Raw genomic sequence first — 13,503 nt, 5'->3', positions numbered from 1 at the left:
ACCCTGGGAAAGGATCTGAACAGCAGAGATACAGAATGTTGGGGAGGGGAATGTAACCAAGTAGGCCTGGCCATCAAATTAAAGCTTGCCTCTTCAAAACCATCCTATGGCTACTTTTTCCTGATGCCTGTAACCTTTTTCCTGTGACCAAATACTCTGACACTAATCGACATATTTTTGAAAGGGCTCGGTAACCAACATGCATCTGACGTGCTGCACTCTTTTGAAAACCTGGCCCCAATTGTGGACCCCTTCTTCTGAACATGCCAGCGCTATTTTCTAAGCCCAGCTGGGTGATTCACTCACTTGGTGATCTCAGACAAGTCATACAACCTCCTTGTGCTCTAGTTAACCCAGCTGAAAACACTGGGTCAAAAGCAAGCACCTCCGTGGAAACTCAGAAGTTCATCTAAGCCAGCGTTTCTCAAATGCAGCCGCCAAGGGCTTTTCTTGCCGCCACAGCCTCCTGGGCTGTGATGGGGCGGGGGGGAAGGGTGTCAGGTGGCAAAGTAGCATCCCCTCCTGCTCCCTGGTGTTCCTGGATGCACCGCCTTGGTGTTGGTTGCTGGGGCTGACAGCAGGGGTTGGGCCCTGCCCCCTCTAGAGACACCTGGGGCACAATGCTGGAGAAGTAAGCAGCAGGTGAGTTCCCCACCTTCCCAGCGGCAGTGGGGCTCAGGCTTTGAGCTTCAGCCCCAGGTTCCAGCCACATAGCTTTGGGATCTATCCCTGGGCCCCATCCTCTAGCCTTCGGGCTCTGGCCACGGGGTTTCAGGCTCCGACCCCCCATCCACTCCCAAAGCCCCTGGCTCCTGCTGCCTCCCCCAACCCTCCATCCAGGGCTTACTTTGTCCCCAGGCTTGCCAGGGCTGAATAAGTCTGCTGTGAAAAGTGATACTTGTATGTTTGTTAATATGACTTTTCAAAACAGACTTGCTAACAATAAATACATTACAATGATTTGGTTGTGTATATGTGCATATTTATTTGGTTTTCCTAAAACTAATTAAGTATTTTAGGGAAAAGTGTGAGAGCAGCCACCAGCAAGAGTTGGTGGCCGCATTCTGAAGGCCACCAAATAATTTGTCCTGAGAACCCCTGATCTAAGTTCAGCTGTGAACAAACAAGAATTCAATGTCAGTAAGGAGATAAATAGCTTATTTTATAAATGAATCCAAACTAGAGCCTTAGACCCTCTGAGTTTTGAGGGCATGGTTTGGTGTTATCTCCAAATTGGAACCTACCCCTACAGTTTTGATTCAGGGTTGGATCTAAATCTAGTTGGAGCTATTTTCTAAATTTGGTTCAAGATGTTGGAAGACCAGCTGGTACTGTGAGATTTCCACCATTTGGGGATGAAATCCTGTATGCTTTCAGACCTGATTCAGCCTTGAACCCAGACCCCAGCCTACTCAACCCTGAATCTGGATATGAACACCATCCCTTCCACCCATCACTAACACACCTTGGTGTATAGAACTGCAGGTATAAATGAAGTTTATTTCAATTCAGACTTACCACCTTGGTTTTCAAAACTTTCCGACATCAGTGGACTACTTGGAACTGGGGACAGCAATACCCCAAAGGCAGGATCTTTGTGGAGAACCTGATGTCAGTGCTCCCTCTCCTGGGAGGATGTTAAAGTCATGCAACATGAAAAGCCTTTCCATAAATAGCTCCCAAGAATATGCCACATGTTAGTCTAAAAAGACTTTCCTTAAGCACCTGTGGGGCAGGTTCTACTCAGAAAAGTGACTGTGGAAAATGACACACAGGGGCTCTTTGTTCATTACCTCTCACTGATTCCAGATCCAAATTGCTCAGTCTACAAGTAAAAAATGTGCCTGCCCTGGAGGATTTAAGAGATGAGTTGGACTCCTTCCTTCTCATGCAACAGGTTGCGATCAACGGCTCGATGTCGAGCTGGCAGCCGGTATCAAGCGGAGTGCCTCAGGGGTCGGTCCTGGCACCAGTTTTGTTCAACATCTTTATTAATGATCTGGATGATGGGATGGATTGCACCCTCAGCAAGTTCACAGATGACACTAAACTGGGGGGAGAGGTAGATACACTAGAAGATAGGGATAGGGTCCAGAGTGACCTGGACAAGTTGGAGGATTGGGCCAAAAGAAATCTGATGAGGTTCAATAAGGACAAGTGCAGAGTCTTGCATTTAGGATGGAAGAATCCCATGCACCGCTACAGGCTGGGGACCATCTGGCTAAGCAGCAGTTCTGCAGAAAAGGACCTGGGGATTACAGTGAACAAGAAGCTGGATATGAGTCAGCAGCGTGCCCTTGTTGCCAAGAAGGCTAACGGCATATTGGGCTGCATTAATAGAAACATTCCCAGCAGATCGAGGGAGGTGATTATTCCCCTCTATTCGGCACTGGTGAGGCCACATCTGGAGTACTGCGTCCAGTTTTGGGCCCCACACTACAGAAAGGATGTGGACCAATTGGAGAGAGTCCAGTGTAGGGCAACGAAAATGATCAAGAGGCTGGGGCACATGACTTACAAGGAGAGGCTGAGGGAACTGGGATTGTTTAGTCTGCAGAAGAAAAGAGTGAGGCGGGATTTGATAGCAGCCTTCAACTACCTCAAGGAGGGTTGGATGGAGCTCGACTATTGTCAGTGGTGGCAGATGACAGAACAAGGAGCAATGGTCTCAAGTTGCAGTGGGGCAGGTCTAGGTTGGATATTAGGAAACACTATTTCACTAGGAGGATGGTGAAGCACTAGAATGGGTTACCTAGGGAGGTGGTAAAATCTCCATCCTTAGAGGTTTTTTAAGCCCCGGTTTGACAAAGCCCTGGCTGGGATGATTTAGTTGGTGTTGGTCCTGCTTTGAACAAAGGGTTGGATTAGATGACCTCCTGAGGTCTCTTCCAACACTAATCTTCTATGATCCTAACATCACCAAAATTAAAGGACCAAATTGGAGCCATCACCGGGGCTGTACAGGAGCGACTGAGTGGAATTTAGCAAACAATTCTGTTGATGCTCATGAAGAAAGAGAATCCAGCTGCCCCACCTTAGTTGCTGGGCACGCTCTGCAGGGCTAACAAGAGTCATTGAAGTGGTAGATAATCACTGAATTTACAAAGATCTGTTGTGTCAGAAGGTGCTACAGTATTTGTACATAGTCTCCTTTCGGAGTCAGACCATGCTTTAAACAGCATTTGGGCTGCTCTGGACCATTTGGGCTGGTTGCTTTGCACAAGCCATATTTGAAAAAAATTAAAAGAAAGTTAAACTTTAAAAAATAACATTTGCACTTATGACCTCAGAGTGACGGTGAGAGCAGTGCTGTGTGGTTATGGAAAATGTAAATATGTGGGTCTAAACTAACTGGAAAATGTCCCTTCAATTTCTGTTCTGTAGCCCTGTTTCCTGCTGCTGCAGGTCAGCTTGTAATCAGGATCCACCATTAAAATCTCCTACTATCATAAGAGGCTGCACAGTGAGCAGATCTGTTGGGCTTGTTCGCTGATGAATGTGCCCACAGAGAAATCCTTCTGGAGGGTAGGAGGAGGGTTTTTTGCAGCCTAGCTTCTTTCAGCTTGTTCTTTCTTCACCTCACTGTTTCACCTGTATCTAATTCAATTCAGTTGTGATGAACTTGCCTGAATGAAGATAGAACTTGCCTGAATGAATTAAATATCCCATCTCTCACCATGCAAATGATCACTTCTGGTTGCTTGCCTGCACTGTGAATCCTGTACAGTCACACTATACAGAGGTGAAATAATACTGGGCACTTATATAGCACCTACCTTTTGAGGATCTCATGGCACATTATCAATTTTTATGAGTTTAGCCTCAGAACACCCCTGTAAGGTAGGCATTATGATCACCAGTCAATTTTCAGGTGGGGAAACTGACACCCTGAGAGTGTATGTGATTTTCTAAAGTATGTGTGTGCAGGAGCGGGAAACAGTTCAGATCTGCTAACTCCCAGTTCTGTGAATTAGCAAGAGAACATCCTTCAGTTTCTAGTTATTCATAAAGTAGCATTCACCACAGTATATCAGTGTTGCCAACTCTCATGAGTTACCTGCAAGTCTCACAACATTTGATGTTTTATTTAAAAACCCAGCTCCTAGAGACAAGTAATTGCATGAAAATCCCAGGTTTAATTATTTTTAAAAAGGAAGTTTCTAAATCTCATGGTTGTGGAAGAAAACTTGAAAATGTCATCCAAGTGCACCCTGATGGCTCAAAAACCAGAAGACAAAGAAAAAGAATGAAAACATTATTATTAATTATTATTATTATTATTATTATTTTCAATCATGACTTTTGGTGGGTTAACTCATGATTTTTTAACTTTACAGGTTGCCCACATACCAGTGTTCAGGCACTGAAATGAGCCCATAGCAGAAACCAATGAAAGAGCAAAGGAATATGACAGACTACAGAGCTGCAGCTAAGCTGGTAAATACTATTATGGCAAGAAAATGAAGCCACATCTTACTGATATATGATCTCTGTTGGAGCATGACTGTGGTCTAGTAGACCAAATGCTAGCATGGGAGTTGAGATACCTACGTTCTATCCTTAGCTCTGCAACTGAACTATCACATGACTTTGGGCAAGTTTTTGTGCCTTTATTTCCCCATCTGCAAAAGGGAATAATGTTTATTGTCCTTTCACAGAATCATAGAATATCAGGGTTGGAAGGGACCTCAGGAGGTCACCTAGTCCAACCCCCTGCTCAAAGCAGGACCAATCCCCAACTAAATCATCCTAGCCAGGGCTTTGTCAAGCCTGACCTTGAAAACCTCTAAGGAAGGAGATTCCACCACCTCCCTAAGTAACCCATTCCAGTGCTTCACCACCCTCTTAGTGAAAAATGTTTTCCTAATATCCAACCTAAACCTCCTCCACTGCAACTTGAGACCATTACTCCTTGTTCTGTCATTTGCTACCACTGAGAACAGTTTAGATCCATCCTCTTTGGAACCCCCTTTCAGGTAGTTGAAAGCAGCTGTCAAATCCACCCTCATTCTTCTCTTCCCCAGACTAAACAATCCCAGTTCCCTCAGCCTCTCCTCATAAGTCATGTGCTCCAGCCCCCTAATCATTTTTGTTGCCCTCCGCTGGACTCTTTCCAATTTTTCCACATCCTTCTTGTAGTGTGGGGCCCAAAACTGGACACAGTACTCCAGATGAGGCCTCACCAATGTCGAATAGAGGGGAATGATCACATTCCTCAATCTGCTGGCAGTGCTTCTACTTATACAGCCCAAAATGCCGTTAGCCTTCTTGGTAACAAGGGCACACTGTTGACTCATATCCAGCTTCTCATCCATTGTAACCCCTAGGTCCTTTTCTGCAGAACTGCTGCCTAGCCATTTGGTCCCTAGTTTGTAGCAGTGCATGGGATTCTTCCGTCCTAAGTGCAGGACTCTGCACTTGTCCTTGTTGAACCTCATCAGATTTCTTTTGGCCCAATCCCCTCATTTATCTAGGTCCCTCTGTATCCTATCCCTACCCTCCAGCGTATTTACCACTCCTCCCAGTTTAGTGTCATCTGCAAACTTGCTGAGGGTGCAGTCCATGCCATCCTCCAGATCATTTATGAATATATTGAACAAAACCGGCCCCAAGACCGGGGCACTCTGCTTGATACCGGCTGCCAACTAGACATGGAGCCATTGATCTCTACCTGTTGAGCCCGACGATCTAGCCAGCTTTCTATCCACCTTATAGTCCATTCATCCAGCCCATACTTCTTTAACTTGCTGGCAAATATAGCACTGTGCTTTGTATAGCACTTTGAGACCTACAAATGAAAATGACTATAAAAGACAGGTTTCAGAGTAACAGCCGTGTTAGTCTGTATTCGCAAAAAGAAAAGGAGTACTTGTGGCACCTTAGAGACTAACCAATTTATTTGAGCATGAGCTTTCGTGAGCTAGCTGCAGCTAACACTGGGGGAAACTGCTCCTCCCACAATTTTAGCAAGATCTAGGGAGATAGCTAGAAAACTAGTGGTGTTGGGGGTTGTAAACTTGAATTCCTGATCCCACGGTTCAATAAACCAGTGTGTACATGGCTGGGTATTCTTCACTGGCATGTTAGAAACCCAGATGGGCTTCTATTACTTCTATTCTGGTGGTGCCTAGACCCCCTCCCCATGCCCCAGAGATTGGTGCCGGAGTGTGCTGGGCACAGTACAAACACAGGAAGAGACAGCCCCTGCCCTGATACAAACTATATAAGAGAGTGGGAGGGGAAAGAGAGGCCCAGAGTGGGGCCAATGAACGAACAGAGGTCCCTTCAAATAAGAGATGGAGAGTGACCCTAGGCAAAGTGACTCGCCTAAAGGTGCACAGCAGGTGAGTAGCAGAGCCAGGAATAGAACCCAGAGCACCTGTCCAGGGGGTATTAGCATGGGATCCCAGCCACCATGATACCCACCCAAACTGGTGTTATCAGGGACACCACCAAGCACAGGGAACTGGGATTAATACACCCACCCCTTGGAAGCAGACGGAGAAACAGGGGTAGGGTGCCCCCATAACTGACAGATTCGTTAGGGTCTGCGGGAAGCAAACCCGCTACAACAAACCGCAGCCCCCGTGTCTCCCATCCATCCACTGGCCCTGCTAGAGCCCACTTAGCTTGGGCCAGCTGCTAGCCGCCCTCCAGCGACGTGCCACACTAGCGCATGCGCAGTTTTCAAACTTCTCCGCGAGCCGCCACCACAGACGCATGCGCACCAAGGTACGGTGGCCGGGCGGCAGTGGGGCGCCGACAGCGCCTGTGTGGATGGAGAGGTTAAATGGGGGCGGGATGGCGCAGGCGCGCTCAGACTCCGGCTGCCGGAGCGTCAACAAGGCGCTGGAAGGGATGAGGGGGCGGTCGGGGTCGAGCGAGGCCCGGAGCCGCTGAGGCCGAGCCCGCGCCCCCAAGCTCCCTGCCGGCCGGGGGGGTCCCGCCGCCCAGGGAGGCGCCATGAACCTGGCCAGTCAGAGCGGGGAGGCCGGCTCCGGCCAGCTGCTCTTCGCCAACTTCAACCAGGACAACACGTAAGGGCGGGGGGCAGCTCGGGGGTGTAGCTGGCAGCGGGCGTGACCTGGAGGTGGGGGCGGCGGGCGTCTGGGCCGGGTAAGGGGCGGTGCCGCCTGTTCCTCGTCCCCGGGGCGGTGAGGGCGTAGCCCGCCTTGCCCCGCTGCCTGCGGGGGTGTTCCGCTGCCCCCCGCCCGGCCCAGCCCACGGGCTATTGCTGGAGCGAGCCCCCTCCAGCGCCCTCGCTCCCATGGGTGCTGGAACTAGGAGTTCGGGGGGCGGGCTGCTGCACCCCCTGGCGGGAAGTGGTTTCCGTCTTCTACAGGGTTTACAGTTTGGCTCAAAGAACCGGCGCATTGTGGCACCTTAGAGACTAACGCGTTTATTTGAGCATAAGCTTTCGTGAGCTACAGTTGAGGTGTAGCTCACGAAAGCTTATGCGCAAATAAATGCGTTAGTCTCTAAGGTGCCACAAGTGCGCCTGTTCTTTTTGTGGATACAGACTCACACGGCTGCTACTGTAAAACCTGTCATTATGCAAGTTTGGTTCAATGGCTCTCCCTACCCCCCCTATGTAAAGTGGTCCAGCACCCAGCTCACTCCCCATCCAGCTCTTCTCCCCCATTGGCTAGGATACTTGCCCTTTTTTTTGAGCCCCTCACTCACTCCCCCAATTCGGATTGTGAGGATGCACTTCTGTTTTCAGTTCCCCCACTTGGAAGATAATGCTTCTGTAAGTGCTGTTGGTCTATAGACCACAGTGCTTGTCAGAGCTGGGTCAGTGTCACTTTCATTTTACAGCTGGGGAGACTGAGGCACAGAGAGGCTAAATGACTTTTTTGTGGTTATGCAGTAAATCCGTGGCAGGAGCAGGCATAAGGCCCGTTTGTCATATGCAATCTTGAAGTACAAGTAGGGATGTTTAGCAAGTACTGCCTCTTAACACCACAAAGTTTGACTGGTCTGTGATGTGGTTATCCTCCTCTTTTAGTTGTTATCCTTGAGACGTGCTCCTCCCTTTGGGTCTCCCTGGGGTGTCTCCCTTGTTCACTTTCTGATGCCCATTCTCTTCTAGGAGGAGATAGTGTTTTGGTTAGACTGAGGGATGGGACTCCAAGGAGTTAGTGAGGCTTGGGTTTGCAACTCAGTGTGGTCATATTTTCAAGTAACTTTCCCTTAACCCTCTCTCAGTGGTGTTGAAATAATGGCAATAACTTTCAGAGATACTTTATTAACAGATGCTCCCTTCAGTGTCTTATTCTTCTCAAAGTGCACGAACACCCTCTTTTTTTCATAAAGAACAACGTGCTCCTTAAAAGTCTCTCTCATTTCTGTGTGCGTTGGCTTCTAAAGGCTGGTAATACACTCCACATCACGCTTATCTCCCAAATTATTTGTCCATTGTAGCTCAATGTTTTAGCTTTGTGTATGTGTCTGTCTCCTTAGCTGTGGAATACTGTTTTGGACGCATAATATAAACCCACAGAAAGTGGTGGTTGATGTGGTGGGGAGAAATAAATCCATACATATCGAAGAATAACACTGGAAAGTCTGACTGAAGTTTTACATCTTCCATTTATATATGGGTAACAGGAGAAAGCAGAGGTGATATGAATTATGGAAAGGAGGATTGGGCTGTTGTAAATGGTTAAGAGATTAGATTTATGGAGGAATAACCAAAGGGAAATCTGGCATTGAGAAGGGAGGAGTTCATTCTGGGAAGTAAGAGGAAATTATCTGGGGTTGGGAGCATATGAGTAGCTATTTTTTAATGACTTGTTCTTTGGTAGATCTATAAATGAACAGTAAGAAATCAAATCTCTCTTCCTTGCAGCAGTCTCAAGTCTCTTGATCCCTTTTCAGCACGTATTGCTAAGTGTAGAAAACCCACTGAGATAGTGAATGCAGTGGCGATTCTCTGAGGCGGCTCTATAAAATGAGTGGAAATACTGTATCCAGATCCTCTGAAAGAATAGGAAATACTGTGAACTTGGCTGTTGTACTTACATTGAGAATAGTGCATGGAAACTACAAATAGACTTGGAACAAGGAATTTAGGGGGTGGGTAACTAGTAATATGAAAGAAAAATAGTCTCAAGCATGTAGGTAAATCATAAACTTTCTGTTGTATATTCTTTCAAATCAAATGTGTTTCTGCAGCTTCTTTTGGGACATCATATTGTATACCTTATACAGCTTGGCATGCACTTGAGCATACAGAACATGCACGTTTTTTGTTTGATACGAAGTTCACAACTTTTTATACCAGTCACTAGGTAAATCAAGTCAAAGGATAACAAACTAGAAATTATTTCTTCACCTCTTTTTATCGCTATTTTAAAGGACTAGCATCTAACTTTTTTGAAGTTGACAAGCCTAAAAACTTTACTCTTTCCCCTCCTTAACACTAACAGTTTGTGTTTTTGGTTTTTTTTTTACAAATGTCCCCTGAGTTTGTTTTTAAACCATATCACTTTGTATGCAGAGGAAAAATCTTTCTTTCATGATAACTTTGTCTTCAGGATAGCATTTGTATGCTTTTGCAAGTGAAGGAACAGAAAATAGCAATGTGGTAGCCTCCCCGCACACTTCAATATTTTTTGCCTGTGTAGTTGTACTTAAAATGTTCAACTGGTTGCTAAAGAAACTTTATTTAGCATAGGAAGCTTTGTTTGCAGACTGCTTTTTGAGACTATTTCTCATAATGGAATTATGGTCCCTTGTTACTGAAAGTTTATCATAGCGAGGAATTACAGTTGACCTGAATTATTGCCTCTTAATTGTGACTATTTTACACCCCCTGCATTTCCTTTTCCAAAAATGTTCATCTTTCTCTTGAATTGGTCTGTGCTGTTTACTGCCATACCTGGTTTTTGTGTAGGTTTAAAAATGAACCCCAAACTTGCTGAAGGATGTTGTCAGTCATCTTCTTTTCTCTGCAGTTATAGAAATTAAGTTTAGCTAATCTTCATAATACGCATGTTCACAACCCTAAATCCGTGTCTGGTGCCCTGTTCTGTAGTCTTCAGGGTTCCTATTTGGGGGGCAGGGACATTTTCCTCTTTTAATTTTGCTCAAACCAAAGGGCATAAAGGCAGTTTATTTAAAATTATGAAACATTGAAAGGTAAAGTGGATCAGGTCATCCCTCTCTTTAATTAGGAAGCAGATTTATTGATAACTGGCCCAACTTGAAGCAGATATATTAAAAAATATACTTCTTCGGTATATAAAATATCAGATCTTAAAGGCTTCTGTTGAAAAAGCAATCATCTTATGAAATGTTGATCCAGTGTGTCATAAGGGACCTGCTAGCCAGGATGTGTTCTAAGTCTAAAGTTATAAATATTTAAGTAAATAGATTTGTTTAAAATTAAATGAAGGTAGAGAGAATGAAGGTATTGGAAGTTTTTATTGCATCACTCAATTAACTTATATTTTACTGTTTGGATATAAAATCCAGAAGTTAAGATTTTGAATTTAATGCAGTTCCAAATTTCTATGGAAAAGCATGATCTGGCAGGTAGAAGATGGGAAAGAGCTGTCATTGGGGGTGTCAATGAATTGCTTCATTGTGTAGGAGGCAAATACAAGCATACATTACTGTAGGTGCACTTGGTACATACTTACTGAGGTTGAAATGTTGGAACTTGAAAGAATACTGACAAAACACAAGTTGCTGTAGCGTTACATAGTTTTTCAGTTTAAGGAAACATAGTTCCAGGATGTAATCAAGCAGGTATCCCACTCTTCAGCATCTTTCTTAGAAAATAGCATTTTAAATTACAGGTTTGAGTACATTTTAAATGTACTTTCATAGGTGCCTTATGTAGTGACACAGTAGTTTCTAGAGATTTAGGCACCATTCACAAAGATTTTACTTGCCTTTTTATCAGAAAATGAGCACATGGCTTTAATTTTATCCACCCAAAGTCTGTCTTGGATTGGGATTGTTTTGGTTCTGTAATTTGGGATTTTTGCCTGAAAAATTCCGTGCACACCTTAGAATTCTTCTCAGTATAGTATCATTCTCTTGGTTCATGCTCCCTTTTGGGGTAGTTCTTTCACTCAAGGAGAATACATTAGAGTGAGACAAAGTCTCAGAGACCAAGACATTTAATTTGGATTTAGACTTAATCAATTTCCCTTTTTAGATCTACCATTGCATAAATCAGCATGACTTGGTATTCTCTGATTAGAGAAGACTGGGATAGCTTGGAGGGGGCTGCATATCAGGATTCAGGTGCATTAGCACTGCTACGTAATGGAAGCTTGCAGGCAATTTGAATGCTATATAACATAACCTATCCCAAAATATAAAATAAACCTTAAATATGTAGGTTCAAAAGGGAGTGCTAGTCTAAAATTGGGTACTGTTTAAGATTGGTTTTGGACAGATTAATGTTTTTTGTGGTTTTAAGTTTCTTATGAATTTCCACAGGGTATGCATTTTTCTGTAAAAATTAAAATTAAGGTTAGTTACAAACAGTGTGTAATCTTGTAATTGAGGTATAATTTACATGCAGTGACAAAATTCGGTGAAACTGTCTGGAAATGATACTTTGCAGTACCTTAAAATTTGAGGCCTCTGCTATTTCAAATCTATACGAGAAAGCCAAGACTTCACATTAGACTGCCTGTGAAATTTGTTTTGGGTTTTTTTAAAAAAAACCTAGTTGAATAATAACACCAAGTTTTTCTCTAGAATGGTTGACCTTAATTGTAATTCTTGTTTTTAAAATAAATCCCTCCATTTGGACAGACAATTATGCCAACATTTATCTAGGTTTGAATTTTTTTTTCCAGGTAAGAAATAAAACCCTGAGCAAGGATTTATAATGAAAATGTTGAAATAACTTTAATTATAGTAGTACTGACAGGCACCATCAAAAATATTTTTCATCCCTAATCTCATTACTGTACACTGAATCACATGAGCCAATTATCAGCCCATAAATCTAACCTATCCTGGTGTCTTGTTAGCTCTCTTTTTGCCTTAACAACCTCCCTTGTTTCTGTATTCATAGCAAAAGTTTACACTTTTGAAATGACAGCATGCTCCAATTTGCTGATGCTCCAGGTAAACTAAAGTTGTGATGTAATACACTTACTACTCCATACTTTGTTGGGAATCTCCTTCCTCTGCTTTCAGAACACTTGCATTCCTGCCTATCTACTTGCTGGGAACACTGTGCATTCACCTCTTTGTCCTCTATTTCCCTCTGTTTGAGCTTTCTCACACCTTATAGTAACTTTCCTTCTAGCCAAAGAGGATTGGAGGCCAGAAGGAAAATTTTGGGGTAGAGGTATTTTCTTCAGACCCCATTGGTATCTCAGGAGCAGACAGGAGAGGCAGTCACATGTCAAAAACGTCCTGATTCTGCTGTCCTGGGAGAGTAAGCAATTGAAGGGGGTATTCTTGATAGTCTGAAATTCTAATTAGAAGAGCTGGTCCTCTCATTTGTGTTCAGAATTCAATTTTTGATCTGTCTCAACTTCCTTCATTCTTCTGCTTAGTATAATGGTACAGAATTACAATAGGGAAGTGACTAATTTGATTTGTACCCAAATCCAGCCTTTCTGAAAGTATTTGATCTTTTATACTCACTGTCTAAGCAAACATCAATTGCAGTTACAATCACACATTTAACTGTACAAACACATTTAAGTATACAAACTTGCCATTGCATATTAAAGGTGATCTGCAAATGTAGATAACTTTGCCCTTATTTTGCTGCTTTATGATATATAAAGAGAGCTTGAAAGGATTTTTTTACAACAACAAATATCAAGAATGTACATTCTGGTCTTCTATGGTTTTGCTGCAGGATCTATCAAATGTCTTGGAGCCTGTGTATCATAAGTTCTCATCTTAATTGAAGGGTGATGGACTTGACTATTTATCAGATATCTCTGTAAAATGTCTATTGGTCACTGAAGCTAAACTGTTTTTTAAAAACAGTGTGACTAAAAATCTCTCAATTGACAGACTTTCATTTCTTGACCTCTGGATGTCATTTCACTAGTTCTTCTTTCATCATAAGCCTTGTCTATATTAAGGAATTCTCTTCCAGAAATTCAAACTGGTTTTAAAACTGATTGGGGCACTAGTGTAGATGAGGCTGTAGTATTAGGAAAGCGGTTTTAACTAAACAAGTTATTAAAATATAGTCCTGGCTGCTGGAACCTTTTCTATGCTGCAACTGGTTAGACTTTTGGGGAAAATTTACCTTGAGGTAATGTCTTCTGAGCTAGACAGGACCTGAATATCTAATGTAAAAAAACAAGGAACAGAACATATATTTATAAAAAGAGCCAAAAGAAAACTTTTTAAGGCCTTCCTTATTTGTAGTGTAGAAGCAAGAGAGGACATGTGTCAATTGCTCAGCCCTTTGCAGATCACCTTTAAAATATATACACCCAGAAATAGTTAAAAGTAATTATCACTGAGGATGGAGATACCTGTTGTGAATGACAATCTTGAAAT

The 13,503-nt window shown here is 43.5% G+C and overlaps 1 protein-coding gene across 1 annotated transcript in view; it reads left to right on the top strand.

The window, feature by feature from the left end:
- Positions 1-6,796: 6,796 nt before the first annotated feature.
- WIPI2 (WD repeat domain, phosphoinositide interacting 2) overlaps positions 6,797-13,503 on the top strand; it is a 35,819-nt gene continuing 29,112 nt past the window's right edge. The window contains exon 1 of the mRNA XM_048866320.2: positions 6,797-7,037. Within this exon, the coding sequence (XP_048722277.1) occupies positions 6,964-7,037 (74 nt within the window). The 5' untranslated portion in view covers positions 6,797-6,963. The remainder of the gene's footprint in view (positions 7,038-13,503) is intronic.

The sequence above is a fragment of the Caretta caretta genome, chromosome 10 (genome assembly GCF_965140235.1).
Source record: "Caretta caretta isolate rCarCar2 chromosome 10, rCarCar1.hap1, whole genome shotgun sequence".
NCBI classification, from domain to species: domain Eukaryota; kingdom Metazoa; phylum Chordata; order Testudines; family Cheloniidae; genus Caretta; species Caretta caretta.
Note: the sequence above shows the minus strand (reverse complement) of the source record. Positions and strands in the feature narration are given on the sequence as shown.